The sequence below is a fragment of the Lynx canadensis genome, chromosome B3 (assembly GCF_007474595.2).
Source record: "Lynx canadensis isolate LIC74 chromosome B3, mLynCan4.pri.v2, whole genome shotgun sequence".
Lineage (NCBI taxonomy): Eukaryota > Metazoa > Chordata > Mammalia > Carnivora > Felidae > Lynx > Lynx canadensis.
The window spans coordinates 145,753,378-145,771,274 of record NC_044308.2 but is presented as its reverse complement, the minus strand read 5'-3'; the positions used below and the strand labels follow the sequence as shown (position 1 = coordinate 145,771,274).

Genomic DNA, 17,897 nt, shown 5'->3' with positions numbered 1-17,897 from the left:
CTGGCCAAGTGGAAAGGAGTGAGGTGTAGCGGGACCAGCAGAGTCCTCGCCCCCGCCCCCTGCAGCCCCCTCCCACCTGGCCTCCCTGAAACATCCCAGGACGGCTCGATCATATCAGGAAAAGTCCTGCCGCAAGCACACAGCAGGCCCACCTTTCAGAGAAGGGGACCCCGGGGGGACGAGCACAGAGACCCCATGCACCCAGAGCCCAGGTTACAGCTACAGGACAGGTGGCCTCACCAGCCCAGGACCCCACGAGCCGACCCAGGGAGGGGCGGGGGAGGTGGGGGCCAGCCCAGGGGGAAGCAGGAGGGGAAGGTGGGGGCTGGGCCCAGGGGGAGGGGGCGGGGAAGGTGGGCCCCCGCGCCCCGCAGGAAAGGCCCAGACTCACTGGCGTGCTTGTCGGCCAGGGCGATGAGGGTGCTGGAGATGTCCCGCCTCCGGTAGAAGCACACCACCTTGGCCTCCACGTTCCCGTTGGCGGTCTGGAACAGCAAGGCAGGGTCTGAGGACTACCCCCCACCCCCCACCCCCCACCAACTGACAGCCCCCAGCAGGGCCGACCCTCACATGGGACCCTGAGTGTGACCAGGAACAGGCCCATCACAGGGGGGGCCGTGCCCGGGAAGATACGGGGCAGTGACACCTCCAGCCGGCCGGGGACGGGTTGCACAGACCTAAGCCCAGCCTGCGTCCCTCCCCTCCAGGTCTGTTTCCCCCCCATCCCCCTCTCTGTGCCCCTCCCTTCCAGATCTGTCTCCCCTGCCAATCCCCTCCCTGTGCCCCTCCCCTCCAGGTCTGTCTTCCCTCTCTCCCCACTGTGCTGTCTCCAGGACACAGGCGGACCCCAGCCCACCAGCCGGGGCTCACTTCTGCTGGTCTCCGTGTCCCTCCCCCAGGCCTTGCTTGCTCAGGGCCAGCAACTGGTGGACATTCGCCCAAAGGCGGCTGTGCCTCGGCTCCTGGAACACCCTGCCTTTCCAGCACCCCTCTGGGTGTGACCAAGGCCAGCTGACCACTGACCCCGGTCCCAGGGAGCAGCCCCCAAGGGGCTGGGAGCAGCTGATGCGTTCCCTGGGGACGATGCTGCCATCCCAGGGCTCAGAGACGCCTTCAAGGGCTATCAAAGACTTTGGCCAACACGGGAAGAGAGCAAGACGCTGAGGGAGTCTGCTGGGTTAGGGTTAGGAACAGACCCTTCCTCAACTAACGGGAGCTTCCAGAACCTTCAGTGACACCAGGCTCATGACCACCACTCCAACCTTCCCAGGGTGCAGCGTTCTAGCGTTTACATCCTGAAACGAAGTCGTCTCTAGGCCGAGTGTGGACCGTCCGGCTCATTCCACGGAGCCAACAGCCTCTTAGGAAGTCCGGTGATGTGTCACACACTGAGCCCCGGGCACTCCCCGAGGCTAGGAGACCACCCTCTGCCTAGGAGAACCGACCACCTTCCAGAAAAGCAGGGTAGCTGCGGCGAACGCTCCCTGGAGCCCGCGGACGCCCTGGTGTCCAGAGCGCGCCGCGTGCCCCACGGCTGTCACGCCCTCGTAAACGGCTTCAGTGCTGGGAGACGCTCAGAGCCGCCTCGGCCACGGGGCCCACGTGGAACAGTGTCTCCTAGAAATGGTTCCCAGGATGGCCTGCTGGGCTCCAGGTGAGGAGACGCCTCACGGGGACCGCCCCCCAGGACCGTCGTCAGGGCCGCGGCAGCGTCAAGGGCGAAGTCTGACACGACAGCCACCGGACCTGTGAGCTCGGGAGCGGCGCCCCCTCATCCGTGGGGCCGGAGGGCGGCCCGCTGTCTTCAGGGCCCAGGTCCACCACAGAGCTCGCCTGGCAGGGTCTGTGGGGCGCAGCCCTCGGCCCCCACTCATGGTGGCCCTGGTGGCCCGGCCCAGGCCCGACCCTGGGACCCAGCACGTGCACACCTCTCCCCCACACGCCCAGGAGGATGGCTGGCAGCTGGAGGGCAGGGGCTCTCCGCGTGGGTCCCAGGCCCTCCCCCTTGGGGTCTGTGACCCCTCTTCGTCCACCTTCTGTGCTGTGCTGGCCCGACATTTCCACACACCCCCACAAAGCCAGACGCCAATCTTCCAAAATTTGGCTTCTAATTCCAGGACGGCCTCCCCGCCAGGACCCCAGGACCCCCCCCCCCACCCCTCCCCGGTTCCCACACCCCAGACGCCAGGCCCCGCCCCTTTTCTTTCAAGCCCACGGTTTCCTTCAGCCCCTCCAGCCCCTTCGGGACCTAACTTCCCGTGGAGACAAAGCCAGCGCAAGAGAGACTCAGGCACGGTTCTGAGAAGAAAATGTGACAGTCACTTTGAAGGTTTACAAAAGCCCAGAGTCCTGGGAGGGGTGGGGACCTTTGTCACCCGCCACCGCACAACACAGGCTAGGCTTCATAGGAGGAGGTGTAATATCCAAGAAGAGGTCCCCAAAGAGCAGACCCCTGAACCAGTATGACCACTGCTGTGGCTTTTTTGACAGGTTTTAAAAGAAAACTCATTTTAGAATCGTCTCCAACTTACAGAGAAGTGGGGGGGGCCGTGCGCTGCCCCTGCCCTCCCCCCCCTCCGGCTGATTTACCCACTCTTGTCTGCAGGTGCCAGTGCTGCCCGGGCCCCAACCCGCTGTCCCACCTCTCAGGCAGGGCCCGGGCTCACCCTCAACTCATCATCTAACCCTGGGCTCTGGCTTTATTGCCAACAGCTCCAGGTTTTACCTTCCACCTTTCTGTGGACAGGGATGTTACCCCCACCCCCCACCCCAGTACAGACAAGGCTTTTACTAAAATTCAAGGCCTTCCTTGAACACCTGACTCCCCTGGGCCGTTCCCCCGTGACCACGCCCAACGGACAATGTGGGGAACACACCAGGGACGCACGGGGGACACTGCTCTGGGGTCCCGGGCTCGGGGTGGGGGGGGCAGTGGCCAGGGTGGGACCACCAGGGAGGGCCTGCAAACTGACCCCCTTGCAGCCCCTGCTGGGACCCACTCGCCTGGCCCCACTCTGAGTGGCTCCAGAATCCACTTCGGTCAGGCCTGAGTCCCACGTTCCGTGGGGCGGCAGGGGGAGGCTGATAGGGGCTGAAGATGTGCCCACCAGCGTCCGAGCCTGCAGGCCACCCCGTCCTTTTACATGTGATCCCAGGCAAGTCTCTTCGCCACCCCCCCCCACCTTGACCTGACCTGTTCTCCCACCCCATCGGGGCCCCTATCTTTTCACATGTGACCCCAGGAAGGTCTCTCTGCCCCCACCCGGACCTGACCTGTAAGGGGGTCCACAGGCACACAAACCCAGGGGTCCGACCAGGCTCAGAGCTGACAAACATCGGCAACCGCCCCTGCTCTTGTCGGTGCCTCCCGGTCACACAACGGGCTCTCCATGTCGCAGCCCAAGCGAGGGGCGGGGACTGCGCCAGCCCGCTCAGCGAGGCCACCTACAGCCATCTACAGTCACCTGCCCCGGGCTACAAAACCCCCTGTCAGTGGCAACTCCAGCTGGCAGCCTGGGGACAGGGGGTGGGGGGCGGGGAGGACCCCCGCCTCCCCCAGCCACGCGCTTTCGCGCGACTGCCCCCTAAGCAACCTCTCTCTGTTGCTTCCTCGTGACCCAAGTCAGCACAAGCTGACACGTGTGGGTGGGTGACCGGCTAAGGATGCCGCCTGCCCCTCCTCCTGGGGCCCCTGCCGCTGGGGCCGCTGTGAGCAGGTTCCTGCCAGCGAGGCGCCCGCGGGGCACAGGGCCCGGCAGCACAGTGGCCTCCACGCGTCCTGGTCGCCCGCCCCGACCTGAGACCTGCGGACCTGGCCTCGGGGCACAGGCTCCCCCCCGCTCCCGCGGTGCTGCCACTGCTGGAGTCTCTTGGGGGCACAGGTGCCCCTAAGTCTGGCCTCCTCGCCCCTCCCCGCCTCCTGCCAAGCATCCCAGGCCACACTGCCACCAAGCCTGAGGAAAGCAGCTTCAGGAGGGCCTCGAAGAGCACAGCAAGGTCTTCCATGGCCAGTAAGCGACCGCCGCAGCCCTGCCCCCCAGGAACCAGGGAGGGAAGGGCCCACGGGGCCAGGGAGTGCCCTGACCCGATGCCCCTGCGCCGTGACCACAGTGGACACGCGGGAGGCGTGGGCCCAGCGCCCGGCCCCAGTCATGGCCTCAGCCCACGCCCGCCCATCCTGGGAGGGCCTACCAGAGGCTCCAGGGACGTGGATCGAGGGGAGGACAGTGCACGTGAGCAGGAAGGAGGCAACGTATGGGCAGGGCCCACAGGGGACCGTGGCTGCCCAGGCAGCTTCCTTCCTTCTACAGCGGGGCCTCCGGAACCTCCAGCCCAGACACCGCTGGGACGCTCCTGTCCCGTTTGAGCCCCTGCTAGGCACACCCGTCACAAGGCCACGGGGGCGCCACCGCCCGACTCTCCAAGGACAGGAACCGGTTCCAGGCAAGTGAGCCTTGGTACAAAGCTACCAGAGGGTCTGTGGCCAGCCCCAGAGCCCCCCGCCAGCAGGACCCCCAGCATGCACGCACACACACGCGTGCTCACACTACCTTGTTGAGTTCCTCGATTCTGCGGATCAGGTACGGGTTGCTGGAAGAGTTCTCGAAATAGACGTAGTCTGCAAACAGGAAGAGAGAGTGTCACCCACAGCACTGAGCCCTGGGGAGCAGAGAATATGGGGTCCACACCATCCCAGCGGGGAGAGGAAGTAACCAGAGACATGTCAGCGGGTGCTGGGCACGAGCTCAAGACGAGGTGGGAGGGGGCCGCCCCAGACAGGAGCCCACCCCCAACCCCCATCCCTGGGGCCCTACACCAGCCGCCCACTGGGAGCTCTATCCTCCTAGGAGGGGCTAGGGGTACCACACTGCAGCTCTGCCCTAGGGACAGCTTCCCAGGGGCCACTGCTGCCTGAAAGGCGGGCCCTGAGTCACACAGGCTGGGCGAGCAGGACAGCCAAGCACGGCCACCACGAGCCCCAGAGACCATGGCAGCATGCTGGGCGGGGGGCCACCAGGCCCCTGCATCTCCTCCCCTTGCCCCGATGAGCCCCTGGCAGTGAGCGGAGGCCAGGGCCTGGGGTGGGGATGGTGTCAGGTGCCACAGGAACATAGGCCCAGACGAGCTACCACCACCCGGCGGGCCCCCCAAAATGCCAGGTCAGCATGGGCTTCCCTCAGGCTCCATCTCGGGGAGACCTGCCCTGGGAGGCTCACACGGAAAGCCCAGGATGGCCGTGAGACCACCGAGTTGCCAGCGGGGCCCCCTGGCTGACGCCTAGGCAAGCTGGGGGAGGTTCGGCACCGGGGACGGCTCCGCCTGCCCCTCGGTGCCCACAGGGCAGGCCTGCGGGGGACGGCTGGTCGGGAGGCTCGCCTGAGCCGGAATCTGGTTAAGGCCCGGACACGGCCCAATGCCCACACTGAGCACAGATTCTGCGGAAGGACCTGGCCCGGGACCCCGAGGAGGGGCCCGAACAAGCACGTGTCGCCTGCGGGGCTCACCGGCACAGCCGGAGGACACGGCTGCATCAGACGCGGCCGTGCCCCCACCAGAGCCCCACGGGACCAAAAGGCAAAGACACCAACAACCCAGAGGGGCACGCTCATGGGTTAGGGGAAAACAGGGGTCAAGGAGGGGCCGTGGACGGGCACGAGGTCCGCTTTGAGGGAGACGGAAATTCTCTGAATGCGGAGCGTGGCGCCGCTGCTCAGCTGGCGAAAGAGGAAACTTCAGGGAACTGCACGCTCGGAACGGGTGGATTCTACCAGGTGCAAGTTACACCTCGGAAACGCACTGTTTACACGACGGTCTCACATTGATCTTCTAAGCTTCTGTTCTAAGAAACTAAAGAACGAATTAAACCAAAAATGTCATTCACGTGCATTCCAACCCGGAGACAACCCGGCCGCTCACGATTCCAGCGGCCGACCCCTCCGAGGGCGCCTCCCAGGGTGGCGGGCAGGGGGCCCGGGGAGCAGGGGCCACAGAGCCCCACACGCTCCCCGGAATTCACAGAACCGCGCACTCGAGGAGCGCGCGTGGCTGCGCGTCAGCTACGCTGCGGGTGACGGGAAACCGAGCGACGCAAGACCGCAGATAACGAGCCAAACGCAGGACAAGTGAAAACAAGCGCGAGAGGAAGCAAAGGAAGGACGCGGCTTCACTGCAACACCATTAAGCGGGCACACCCAGGGTGGGCTGACCAAGGAGCCAGAGACCTGAGCTAGGGACGCCGGGGCGGGGGTGGAGGCGAGGGACGGGGTGCGACGGGCACTGGGCACGGCTTCGCGCCAGGAACGGAGCCCGGGGAAGACTGAGCAACGCTTCACAGACACGAAGCCCCGAGCTCTCCGCAGAGAAGCCGGTACCCTGACGTCTGCTAAAGGAACCGGGCTCATAGATAAAACACCTTCCAAAGTCAACCAAGAGAGTAAAAAGAGACGACAGACAGACAGACGGCCCTCCAGGCCCAGGCGGCGTCACTGGGGAACCCACCAGACGCAGGAGCGGGATCTGACGCCAGCTCGTCCAGAGAGCAGACGCGGAGGGAACGGTCCCCACCGGCCCTCGCGGCCACGACGCCAGCACCGCGGCCACGGAGCGCGGGACAACAAAGCGGCTCAAGGGAGCGGCAGCACGCCCAGGCCAGGCGTACACGGAGGGGACGATGCGTCGCAGCCACCGGGATCCCCCTGAAAACACCGAAGCCCGCGGCAGCCGGGCAGGGAAGGAAGGCTGTGCGGCCGTCTCAGTGGATGCAGGACAGACACGTGCTCCCGACGAAAACTCTCTCAGGAAACTGGACATCAGGGGAAGCGTCAACCCGATAAAAGGCGCACGTGGAAAATCTAGAGCTGACGTCACACCCGACGATGAAGAACCACGCCTTCCCCCCAAAATCAGGAGTGACGTGAGCACATCGGCTCTCCCTGCTGTGCACACTCCGTCGCCAAAGTCCGCGAGGAAGAGAAGTACAGACCCTGGGAAGGGCCCTCCGTCTGCAGAAGACGTGCCGTCCACACGGAAATTCCCAGAGTCCACACAAAAGCCACTGAAACGAATGAGGGTTTAGCCAGCTCCCAGAACAGAAAACAGCATGTGGACGCTACTATTTACGATAGGCCCGAGGAGCATTAAATACCTAAGTATCCATTTGAGAAAAGACCTACGGATCTTCAAACATCGAAGCCCTGCGCACGGATCTGGCAACTACAAAACACTGGGGAGGAAAATGAGTGAAAAAAGGGGTCACGGGTTAGGACGCAGACGCGGTCAAGGGCCAGGTGGCAAAGACCTGAGGCCTGCAGGGCAGGACGCTGCACCAGGAGTATTTTGTAGGTACGAACGCAACACTCCCACACACCTTTATCGATGAAATTAAAATGAAACGGTAATAATCAGACACAGCCTTTTATGATTTTTTTTAGAAACTTTTTAATGTTTATTTTATTTGCTTTTGACAGAGAGAGACAGAACCCGAAGCAGGCTCCGGGCTCCGAGCCGTCAGCGCAGAGCCCGACGCGGGGCTCGAACCTATAAACCATGGGATCATGACCCGAGCCGAAGTCGGACCCTCAGGTCCTGAGCCGCCCAGGCACCCCTCAAACACAATCTTTCGGAACAACACAAGCCTACTAATGAGAAGAACTGAACTGTTTTGGGGGAGGACCTTTTGCTTCCCCGCGGTCCAGAGTCAGCGTCGAGCACCAGCCCGTCAAGCGCTGACGTGTGGCGCGGCGGGTGTGGCCAAGCCCGGTATCTACGGGCAAGCATACGCTCTCCTGGGCACATTCACCGCTTGGAAAGCCCACGCCAAGCTCCATCAGGTTTTTCTCCTTGACGTTCTCCTTTCAGCAGACAGGAAGGCCTGGACCGTCCACACCCTGCATGTCCGCATGTCCCAAAGGAGAGTATGGCCCCTAACCTGCTCCTGGGGGGTAACCCCAAGCCCTTGGGAGTCCCACGCCTGGTGAGCCACGGCTCTCTGGGGATGCGCGGCCACACGCACACGAGGTCGGGCGAGCACGCTTCAGGCACATGGTCACGGGTGGTGGCCAGAGAACCAAGCACTGTCCGTGGATCACTGGGAGAGGCCGGCTGAAAGCCTGATGTGCTCGCTACTTCCGCTGACTTTGGTGCGGATGCTTCTGTTGTGACCAACCGCAAGGAGGGGTATGAAGGCCTCAAGGAGCCCTCGGGCCCACAGTGGCGCAGCAGGAGACCCTCCACGGCAGGGGACGTGGGAGCTGCTGGCAGTCAGGTCTTGGAAACACAGAAAGTCCCTCGGGGCGTGAATGGGGTCCGGAAGCACTGTCGGAGCCCTAGATGAGGTCCCTGTACATGGGACTGGGGCGGCGATCTGCCTCTCGTCGTAACCAGGACGCTGAGGAAACTACCGAGAGAGGCCGGAGCTTCAGACGTGAGTTGTCACCAAAATGGCTTTACCAGCAGAAGTTCGCACACGTGCAATTTTACATAATTTTCAGATGACCTCACAAAAGACCCCGACCACGTATGCGGCAAGAACTAGTTTCCAAAGGCACACGGTGACAACGGTGGTTCAGAGCAGTCCTTCGCATCCCCCCAAACTTCAGTTTCGGCCCTGAATTTAAGAAGTCACAATAAGGAGCACCTGGGTGGCTCAGTCAGTTAAGCATGTGACTTCAGCTCAGGTCATGATCTCACGGTTCGTGGGTTCGAGCCCCACATCGGGCTCTGTGCTGACGGCTCAGAGCCCGGAGCCTGCTTTGGATTCTGTGTCTCCCTCTCTAGCTGCCCCTCCCCCTCTCACACTCTGTCTCTCTCAAAAATAAATGTTAAAAAAAAATATTGTTTTTAAAGAAATTAAAATTTAACAACCAGGGGGCGCCTGGGTGACTCAGTTGGTTAAGCATCTGTTTCTTGGTTTGGGCTCAGGTCATGATCTCAACAGTTCGCAGGTTCAAGCCCCGCATCAGGCTCTGTGCTGACAGCACGAAGCCTGCTTGGGATTCTGTCTTCCTCTATCTCTAACTCAAAATAAGAGAATAAACGTTAAAAAAAAATTTAACTGTGGCTGCGCCATGGAGCTGACTGGCGGGGCAAGGAAGACACCAGCTTATACTTCGGACGGACAAGAATTCTGTGAACCGGGCTGCCCAGAGGTGTCCGACCGGCTGTCGGCTCAGGTCATGATCTTGGGGTCCGAGGTCAAGTCCCGCGTCGGTCGGGCTCATAGAGAGAAAACTGTTTCAGAACTGTCTCTCTCTGCCCCCACCACCCCTGCTCTCGCACACTCTCAAAATAAATAAAAATTTAAAAAAATAACAATTCACAGAAGTGATGGTGTGTAAGTCCGTGAGGTCAGAGGAAGGTCACGCTGATGCATGGGTTCGATGAGGCAGGAGGGACTCACACTTGTCACCAAGTGGGGCTTGGAGCCTCGTCCGCATAGTCACGTCACATGCGAGACATGGGTCCCAGACAGGGTTCCCGAGAGAAACGCACTGTGGGGGGGGGGGGGGGGGCATGCGCGGACCAGGTGGGAGGAGGCACCGGGGTCCCGAGGTCATGCAGCCCCGCTGGTCCCGTGGGGAGCTGGCTGCGAGGAGCCGCTCCTCTGGAGACCCTGCGCTTCTGCTGACAACTGTCCGCGCTGAGCCGTGGGGACGCAATGCACAGGTGCTGCCTGCCCCCTGACCCCCGGTTCCCGCGAGGGGACGGTGTGGCACGGAGACCCGCGTGACTCACCCCGACCCCAGGCCGCGGGTGACCCCAGCCCCTGCCACTCAGCCCGCCGGCGTGGCCCCAAAGCAGCCAGAGGCTACCCGCAAATGAGCCAGCCAGGCAGCGTCTGAGCGACACCGCAGTGTGGACCCTCTCGGAACCCACCTACAACAGCTCGACACCACCCGACCCGCACTCCGCTGCTGCTTTTCTGTGGGGAAAATCTACGGGAGAGCCGACCTATCCCGACAGGCTCGGCAGCCGGGGAGAGGGACGAGCCCGGGAGCCCACAGTCCTGGCCCCGAGGCTGCCCACGTGGACCAGTGGCAGGAACCGTGGACACGTGGCAAACCGATGTGACAACAGAGCCAGCACGTCCAGTGAGAAAGGAAGATCATTTTTTTAATGTTTTTTTTTTTTTTCAACGTTTATTTATTTTCTGGGACAGAGAGAGACAGAGCATGAATGGGGGAGGGGCAGAGAGAGAGAGAGACACAGAATCGGAAACAGGCTCCAGGCTGTGAGCCATCAGCCCAGAGCCTGACGCGGGGCTCGAACTCACGGACCGCAAGATCGTGACCTGGCTGAAGTCGGACGCTTAACCGACTGCGCCACCCAGGCGCCCCTTAATGTTTATTTTTAAGAGAATGAGTGCAAGAGAGCAGAGAGAGAGAATCCCACAGCACAGAGCCCCGTGTGGGGCTCGAACCCACGAACCGTGAGATCATGACCTGAGCCGAAGTCGGATGCTCAACCGACTGAGCCGCCCAGGCTCCGACACTCACAATGTCAACAAACGATAATGGACGCTCATGAACGTGCCAAAAAAAAAGTGAGAGTCCCAACCCTGACCTCACACAAAACTTAACCTAAAATGGATCACAAACTCGAAAGTAAAACCCAAAACTATGAAACTTCTATGAGAAAACAGGGCGAGAATATTTGTGAGCCTGGGCCGGGCAGGTTTTGCGGAGGCGCCAAATACACACATTATAAAAGAGAAAACCTGTAAGACACGCCCCTGAAAACCAGAGCGTGAAAGCAGCTCCCACAATTCAACAGGAAGAAAAACAAGCACCCCGATTTTTAAACCGGGGCCAAGGCCCGCGCACACACCCGCCCGGAGAGCAGAAGCTCAGGGCCGCTCCGCGCGGGGAGGCCGCCAGCCCAGGCCCGGCGCGCCCTGGGGGAGCCGAGGTGCAGCGCCGCCGGCGGGACGCGAGACGGCCCGGCCATCCCGCCACGCAGCATCTGCGTGTCACCAAGTGAAATCCGCGCTCCCGGTCCACACAGCCCCGCTCCTGGGCGCTTTCATCCGGAAGTCAGGACACGCGCAGAACTCAGCACGGGAGTCCACACTCATCATCGCCCAAAACTGAGGACGGCCCCGCCAGGGTCTGCGTGCCTCCAAAATTCACGCGGAAACCCTCACCCCCCCCCCCCCGGGAGATGGTGCCGAGAGGTGGGCCTTCGGGGGTGCCTAGGTCACGAGCGGGTCCCCTCAGCCAGGAAAGCGACCTCACCAGACACCAGACCTGCTGGAGCCTTGCCCTTGGACGCCCAGTCTCCGGGCCGTGAAAAATAAATGTGTCCGTTACAGGCGGCCCCACCCGCGTCACAGCCGGAGCGGACGAAGACAGGCCCAACTGTCCACCGGCTGCTGACACGGGCAGGAACGCCGGACACGTTACACTCAGGGAGGGGAGCCAGGCTCAAAACGCCGCGTACGGTGTGGCTCCGCTTCCGGGACGTGCCGCACAACGCAGACTAGCAGGGATGGACGCAGGTCCGCGGCTGTCGCGAGCTGGGGGGAGCAAGGGCTCGGAAAACAGACGAGGAGGAAGTTCGTGCGGCCGTGGAAATGTTCTCAAGGGCTGAGGTGGGCACACACCTGCCATCTGTCAGAGTCAAAGACCGTCCCCGAGAAAGCACTTACTCCGTACAAGCCCGGCCTCAACAAGCCCGACTTTAGAGAGAGTGAGCAGGGGAGGAGCAGAAAGAGAGGAGGGAAAGAATCCCAAGCAGGCTCCGAGCTGTCAGCACAGAGCCTGATGCAGGGCTTGACCCCACGAACCGTGAGGTCATGACCTGAGCTGCAATCAAGAGCCATGAGCCACCAGGCGCCCCTACCAACCTGACTCTAAGCGTTAGGATCCCATGCACAGGGCACGCCCCTCCGTGACTGCGCTCTACGGTGTCTGCTAATGCCCAGCGGCTTCGAAGGGACACAGGGTCAGGGGCCGCCAGCCTGATCAGCACAGGGCCTGGTTCTGTGTCTGCTTCCGTTCAGTGTCCGCTGCTGATTCACTCACTGAGCTCAGGGCCAGCGGCTCTGTAACCAGCACCGAAGGAGCTTTCCTGACGCAGGCGTGTTCCCCGCGAGGGACCGCGCAGCCTCCCTGCACGTACAAACACCAGACCGGATGGCACTCGAAACAATACAACGAGAATGTATGAAACCACGGTACCAGACAGGCCAGAAGGACCCCGGTTTACAGGGCACAAGGCGTCACCTCCTTCGATCCCAGCTGGGGACCTGCTCGTCGGGCACTCACTTCTCACAGCTCTGCACGGCTGCCACAAGGACCAATCTGGGCCACAGACCAACGTGGGGAGTAGGCGGAGGCAGTGGTGCGGAATCAGCAGGGACAGTGGGGACGGTGCCCGCTGAGGGCAGACCCAGAGAAGCAGAGGGCGGTCCTGGCAATGAGACCAGCCCACAGGGACGGGGGCCATGGGCAGCCGGGGGGGGTGGGGGTGGCAGAAGGAGGTCCCACAAGAACACGGACACCCAGCGGTGCCCGGCACATCACCGGAAGGCCCCGCTGCCCGCCCTCCACGCCCTGATTGTCAGAATCCCTCCAGAAGTGGCTCCCACCAGGTCTGTGGGGGCCGGGGACCCCTCCCCCAGGCCCGGGCTCCCCCTCTGCCCCTCCACACTGGGGACACCTGCAAGCCCAGCATTTTGCTTTTTCCAAATGTGGGGATGAATCAGGAGAAACCAGCAGTAGCCGGCCAGGCACAGAGCCCTCGAGCCCCGGCCGCCGCGTGGAACCTGACTCGCGTCTCCGTGTGACTCTCTCCCAAATAGTGCACGGGAGTCCCAGGACTCCCGCCTGCTAACCCTACGGGCCCTGCGAGCTGACGGCCTGGCCACCTTCACGCAGGCATCCCTCTCCCGTCCCTTCCCTGGAAGGATAGCCAGCAGCACGTCACCGTCCCCGTGGCAGTCTGGGGACCAGAGCCTGCCTGGAGGGGGAGGTACCGATGACACAGGGGCAGCAGCTGATGTCCACTTCGTGCAGGTGGCCAGATGGCGGAGGGCTCCCAGGCACCGGGCCTGAGTGGGCAGGGTCCCCCATGTTCCTCTGGACACATCACCATCCAGATCCCCCTCTGCCACCCCCTCCCTCTTCTTTGAAGATCCTGCTGGTTCTGCTGCCTCAAACGAAAGGTGAGTGGGAGTCGCGCAGAGGGTGGCTCACCACGGCCACGTCACAGGCGGCCTCCTGGGAAGTCCGGCCCTGCAGAGGGCGGGGGTCCCTGCGAGGAGGTGCTGCTGTCTGCACCCTGACCTGGGGGTTCAGCCAGGTGGGCCCTGTGGCCCGGGGCTGGGACAGGGCCAGGCGGGTGGGTTACAAGCCCTCTAAGACTTTGGACTGGACCCTCCGCTCCTCGGAAGCCGTTAAGCAGTTTTAAGCAGCGAGACAGCTTAGAAGGATCATCTCCTAAGGCAGGTCACAGACCACAGACCTGGGGGCCAGCCTGGGGGCCGCAGTGCGTGTGGGGCAGGCAGGCGGTGCCCATGGGCGCCTGAATTGGCAGCGGGGACTAGAGGGACCCTGGGATGTCCTCAGAGCCCAGCCCAGACCCTCGGCCCCCCCAAAGACAGCACCCCTGGTCCACCCGTGCACAGAGCCCTTGGGAGCCCTGAGAAAGCTGCATTCCGAGTCTGATTTGGGCCCGCTTGGCCCTGGATGGTCGGTGGGGGGACTGAGAGGACACAAGGGTCCCAGGGAAACTGGGGCCCCAGGCAGCAGAGCCGGCAGGCTGGGCAGAGGGAACAGGGGCGGCCCTCCCCTCGGACAGGGGGCCACAGGGCGCCCACTGTGCCTGGCGTGACCAGCCCCACATCCACACCTCCAGACCACAGCGCCCGCCCTGAGCTGGCGGCCCGTCCCTCGGGCCCTGGGCACGAGGGATTCCGTTCCGTGGACCGTTTACTCCAACATCCTTCATCAACAGCTTCTTTTGTATTAAGCCACAGCTTCGTGGCCAAATTCTTCTCTCAAGAGACCTGGGAGGCCAAAGCAGGGCTGGCTGCCGCGGAGGGCCCACCCGAGGGACAAGACCGGGGGCGGCGGACACGCAGGGGCCACGAGCGCTTCCCCGCCGCCTCTGCAAGTTTGGGATCCTCAGGTGTACGGACTCCCCACCTGGTCAGAACCTCAAAGCGCAGGGACAACGGCAGAGGCACGGCTGACGGGAGGACAGGGTTCCGAGGGGCACAGAGCCCAGAGCACGGCCCCAAGGGAACACTGCCAAGCGGCCAGGAGCGCCAGCACATCCCGGCACCTTTTGAAAGTACGTTTTTAAAAGCCAATTACTACCCAAAAGAATGGGTGTTAGCTTCTTGCAATGAAAGAAAGGAAAGGAGGGGGGGAACCCCAAGGAAAAGCTTATATTCTGTCAATCAAAAAGAAATGCCCCAAAGGCTAACCATGTTGTCAGGTGGCTCACGTCCCGACTTAGGCTCTTCACGTCTCAAACCTCACTCGACACCTTTGCCTTAAGTTGCAGAGAGAAGAATCGCCCCGAGGTGCCCTCAGCCCACGGCCCGTTCCAGAAGCCTGCTGAGGCCTGGGAAGACAGACCCCGGAGGAGCAGAGGTCATGGACCCTGACCCTGCCACCCACGGCCAGGCCCCGCCTTGCCACACTCGTAGCCGCCAACAGAAGGCCTCTGTCGGCAGCCAGGTCACTTCCCTGGGAAGAGCCAGGCCCTGTCCCCTCCCCGGCTGACCCACTCCACCCAGCTGGTCAGCTGGCACAAAGCCGCCACCCGGCCTTCGCCCCGCCCAGACCTCCTGGCAGGGCCTCGGAGCAGCCTGCCAGGTAAAATGCCGGACACCCAGATAAGTCTGCATTTCTGCTGAGGATTTTCTAGCATCTATGTGTCCTCTGCAATATTTGGGACACGGTTCTAGTCAGAAACTGCTTATGTGACATTCAAATCTAGCTGGTGTCCTACTCTCTCCTTGCTGGATCCGGCATCTCAGGAAAAGGCTCTGTTCCCAGGGTCCTGAGTGGAGATAACAAGGGGCGGGGGGGTGTCCCCTTCTCAGAATGTCCCTGCGGCAACCCCCACCACACCAGGGCCGCCCAGACAGGGCCATCGGCTTGGGGCCAGAGGGCTACGTCTTCCAGACGCCCCCTCCCTAAGCAAGCGGTGCTGAAGGACAGGACACCAACCTGCCAACAACCCACCCCCCCCCGCCCCGTGACCACCAGCTCTGCCAGGACCCAGGCAGCAGCGACCCCGAGACCCCGTCCGCAAACCACGAGCAAACGCCACTTCTGCGGGAACCCACAGGGGGTTCGAGCGGGAGCGTGTGGTCACACCTGCGGAGCACAGAGATCCTTGTCCGCTGGGGGAAATGGAGGCACGGGAAGGTCTGAGCGGTGGCCAGGCCCCCACCAAGCTCGGAGCCAGACAGGCCTAAAAGCCAAGCAGCCCCGCCCACGCACCAAGGGTCCCAGGGGCCTGTGGCCTGGTGGGGGCTCTGCTAAAGCCCCCCACCCCAGAAGGCCTGAGCTGAAGGCACAGCAGATGCCAGTCGAGGGCCTCCAGCCCTGCAGAGGGAAGGCGATGCCCAGGGGCCCCCGGCCCACCACCCCACCGTGCCCCTCTCGCGTCTGCATCCAGGGGCCAGTGCCTGTGTTCCTGTGATCATGTCTTCATTTATTCAACGGCCCTTGTGGCCCAGACAGCGCGTGGGAACCAGGTGTAAGCCAGGGCCTACGGGGCCTTGTCACTAGTCAGTGGGAGCCATGGGGGCCTTGAGCCAGGAAGGGGGGTTCTGCACTGCAGGAAGGTGGTGCCTGGAGGGTACGTACGGGGGGGGGGGGCAGGATAGAGAGACTTCTCTACAACACAGGGAGGAGCCCTGAGCCGCAGCGACGGGGGCGGAGGGGGCCAGCTGAGGGAGGGGCCGGGGGCTGCTGGGATGGAGGAGGGCCAGTCAGCCCCCGGGGGCCAGGCACCTGTCAAGGTGCCTAGCTGGCAGTGTGACGAGGAAGAACCTCTGGGGTGACACTCCAGCCTTGCCCTCAAGGTGGGAGATGAACAGCCCCTCTGTTCCAGGCCCCTGCACCCCTGCCTGCTGCCCACACACCCTGCTGCTCATAGGATGTAGGCTCCCATTCCCAGGACTGCCTCTGAGCTGGGGGGGGGTGGGGGGGTGGGGTACTGATGGCCAGGCAGGTGCCGTGCTGACCCACTGCACAGATGAGGGCAAGCCCAAGGTCGTCACAAGGCTGGCCCAGCTGGAGGGAGACGTGAGACCCAGGCCCCAGGGGGGCCAGCCAGTCAGTGAGGAGGGGAGACTGGGCCAGAGTCCACCCAGAGGGTTCTCAATCCTGACATACTCCACCAAAGGAGGGCGACCAAGCATCTGGAGGTCTCGGGAAGGGTGGGCACCAAAGGAACGCGGGGGCAGGAAGGGCACCCCGCCTCCCCGTGGAAGTGCCGAACGAGGACAAGCCCGGAACCCCAAGGAACAAAGTGGGGCCCAACGCTGGGGGCTTCCTAGGACCCAAACCAAGGGAGGAAGTGGGGGAAGCCTCCCCCAGGGCCCCAGCCAACTCAGCACCACCCCCATCCCCACCCAGGGCTCCTTGCCTGTCCCCAACCCTTGCAAAGCACCTCTTTGCTGGACTGGGGCAACAGGAGGCGGTGAAAAGTTTTGGGGTGCATCAGAAGTGTGCTCAGGGTAAGCGCAGCCTGCTGAGGGCCCCACAGAGGGAATCCTGCTGGGGGAAGCCCCCAAGCACAGAGCAGGCCCTCCTGGGCTCCCAGGGAGGAATGTGGCCCCGGTATGGGGCTCCCCACCCCTGCACTGGAGCCAACCGACCCCCAAGGCCCTCCACACCGCAAAGGCCCGGAAACTTGGTCCGGTGGGGGGGGGGGGGGGGCAGCCTGAACCTCCCAAGACCATGTGCTCCGGCTCAGGGCGGGGGGGGGGGGGGGGGGGGGGGGGCTCAAGCCAGCCCCAGCCGCAGGCTCTCAGGCCCACCAGGCCCAAAGGATGCTCGGCGCTGCCCAGCGTCTCCGGTGCCCGGGGCCCGACAGACCAGCCGCTGGGCCCCCAACAGGTGGGCAGAGCCCCCGCCTCCCTGCAGCCCGCTCGGCCACCACCACCCACTGGCCCCCGTCGGGGCCGGGCCCAGGGGCCATTTCGGGTTGCGGACTGGGGCGAGCGGGGCCAGGGCAGAGGTGGCGGCGGAGGAGCAGGCCGCTCAGAAAAGATGGAGTGGGAAGGGGAAGGCGGCGAGGGCGGGGGTGCCGCGGGGAGCGGGGTGGGGGGGGCCCGCTGGGGTGGGAGGAAGGATGGTCGGCGCTGGGGCGGGCCTGCGGTGGGGGAGGGGTGCAGGGGTGGAGGGAGGGGACCAGAAGTGGGCCGCGGGGGGGCCGTGCGGCCGGCGCGGCGGGCGGAGCGGGTGGGGGAGGGGATGGAGGAAAATGGGGGAAGGGGAGGGACGAGACGGGGCCCGGGCAGGGGTGACGGGGGCCCGGGGTGGAGGGGAGGGGGGGAGGTGGTGCTGGCGCGGGCCCGGGACGGCGGTGTGGGGCCGGCGGCCCGGGGGGCCGGGGGCAGGCCCGGGGGGCCGGGGGCCGGGGGGGGGGGGGGGGGCGGCCGGCGGGGACCGGGGGCCGAGCCCGGGCCCGAAGCGCATAAAGGCGGGCGGCGGGCGGCGGGCGGCGGCGGCGGCCTTACCTCCGACCCTGTACATGTTGGCGGCCATGTCCGGGCCGGCGGCGGCGGAGGGCCGGGCGCGCGGGGGCGCGGGGCGCGGGGCCTGGAGGCGGAGGCGCGGGGCGCGGGGCGCGGGCGCGGGCGGGGGGCGGGCGGTTTAAAGGGGCCGCCGCCGCCGCCGCCGCCGAGGCCGCCGAGGCCGCGCAGGGACCGA

At 64.0% G+C, this 17,897-nt stretch overlaps 1 protein-coding gene across 7 annotated transcripts in view; it reads right to left on the bottom strand.

Moving 5' to 3' along the window:
• The window catches only part of MTA1 (metastasis associated 1), a 34,756-nt gene extending 16,973 nt beyond the window's left edge, over positions 1-17,783 (bottom strand). For all 7 annotated transcript variants that reach the window (XM_030320151.1, XM_030320152.1, XM_030320153.1 and 4 more), the window contains exons 1-3: positions 17,705-17,783; positions 4,551-4,618; positions 392-485 (exon numbers count right to left, since the gene is read on the bottom strand). In XM_030320151.1, the coding sequence (XP_030176011.1) occupies positions 392-485; positions 4,551-4,618; positions 17,705-17,732 (190 nt within the window). In that variant the 5' untranslated portion in view covers positions 17,733-17,783. The remainder of the gene's footprint in view (positions 1-391; positions 486-4,550; positions 4,619-17,704) is intronic.
• Between the last annotated feature and the right edge of the window lie 114 nt (positions 17,784-17,897).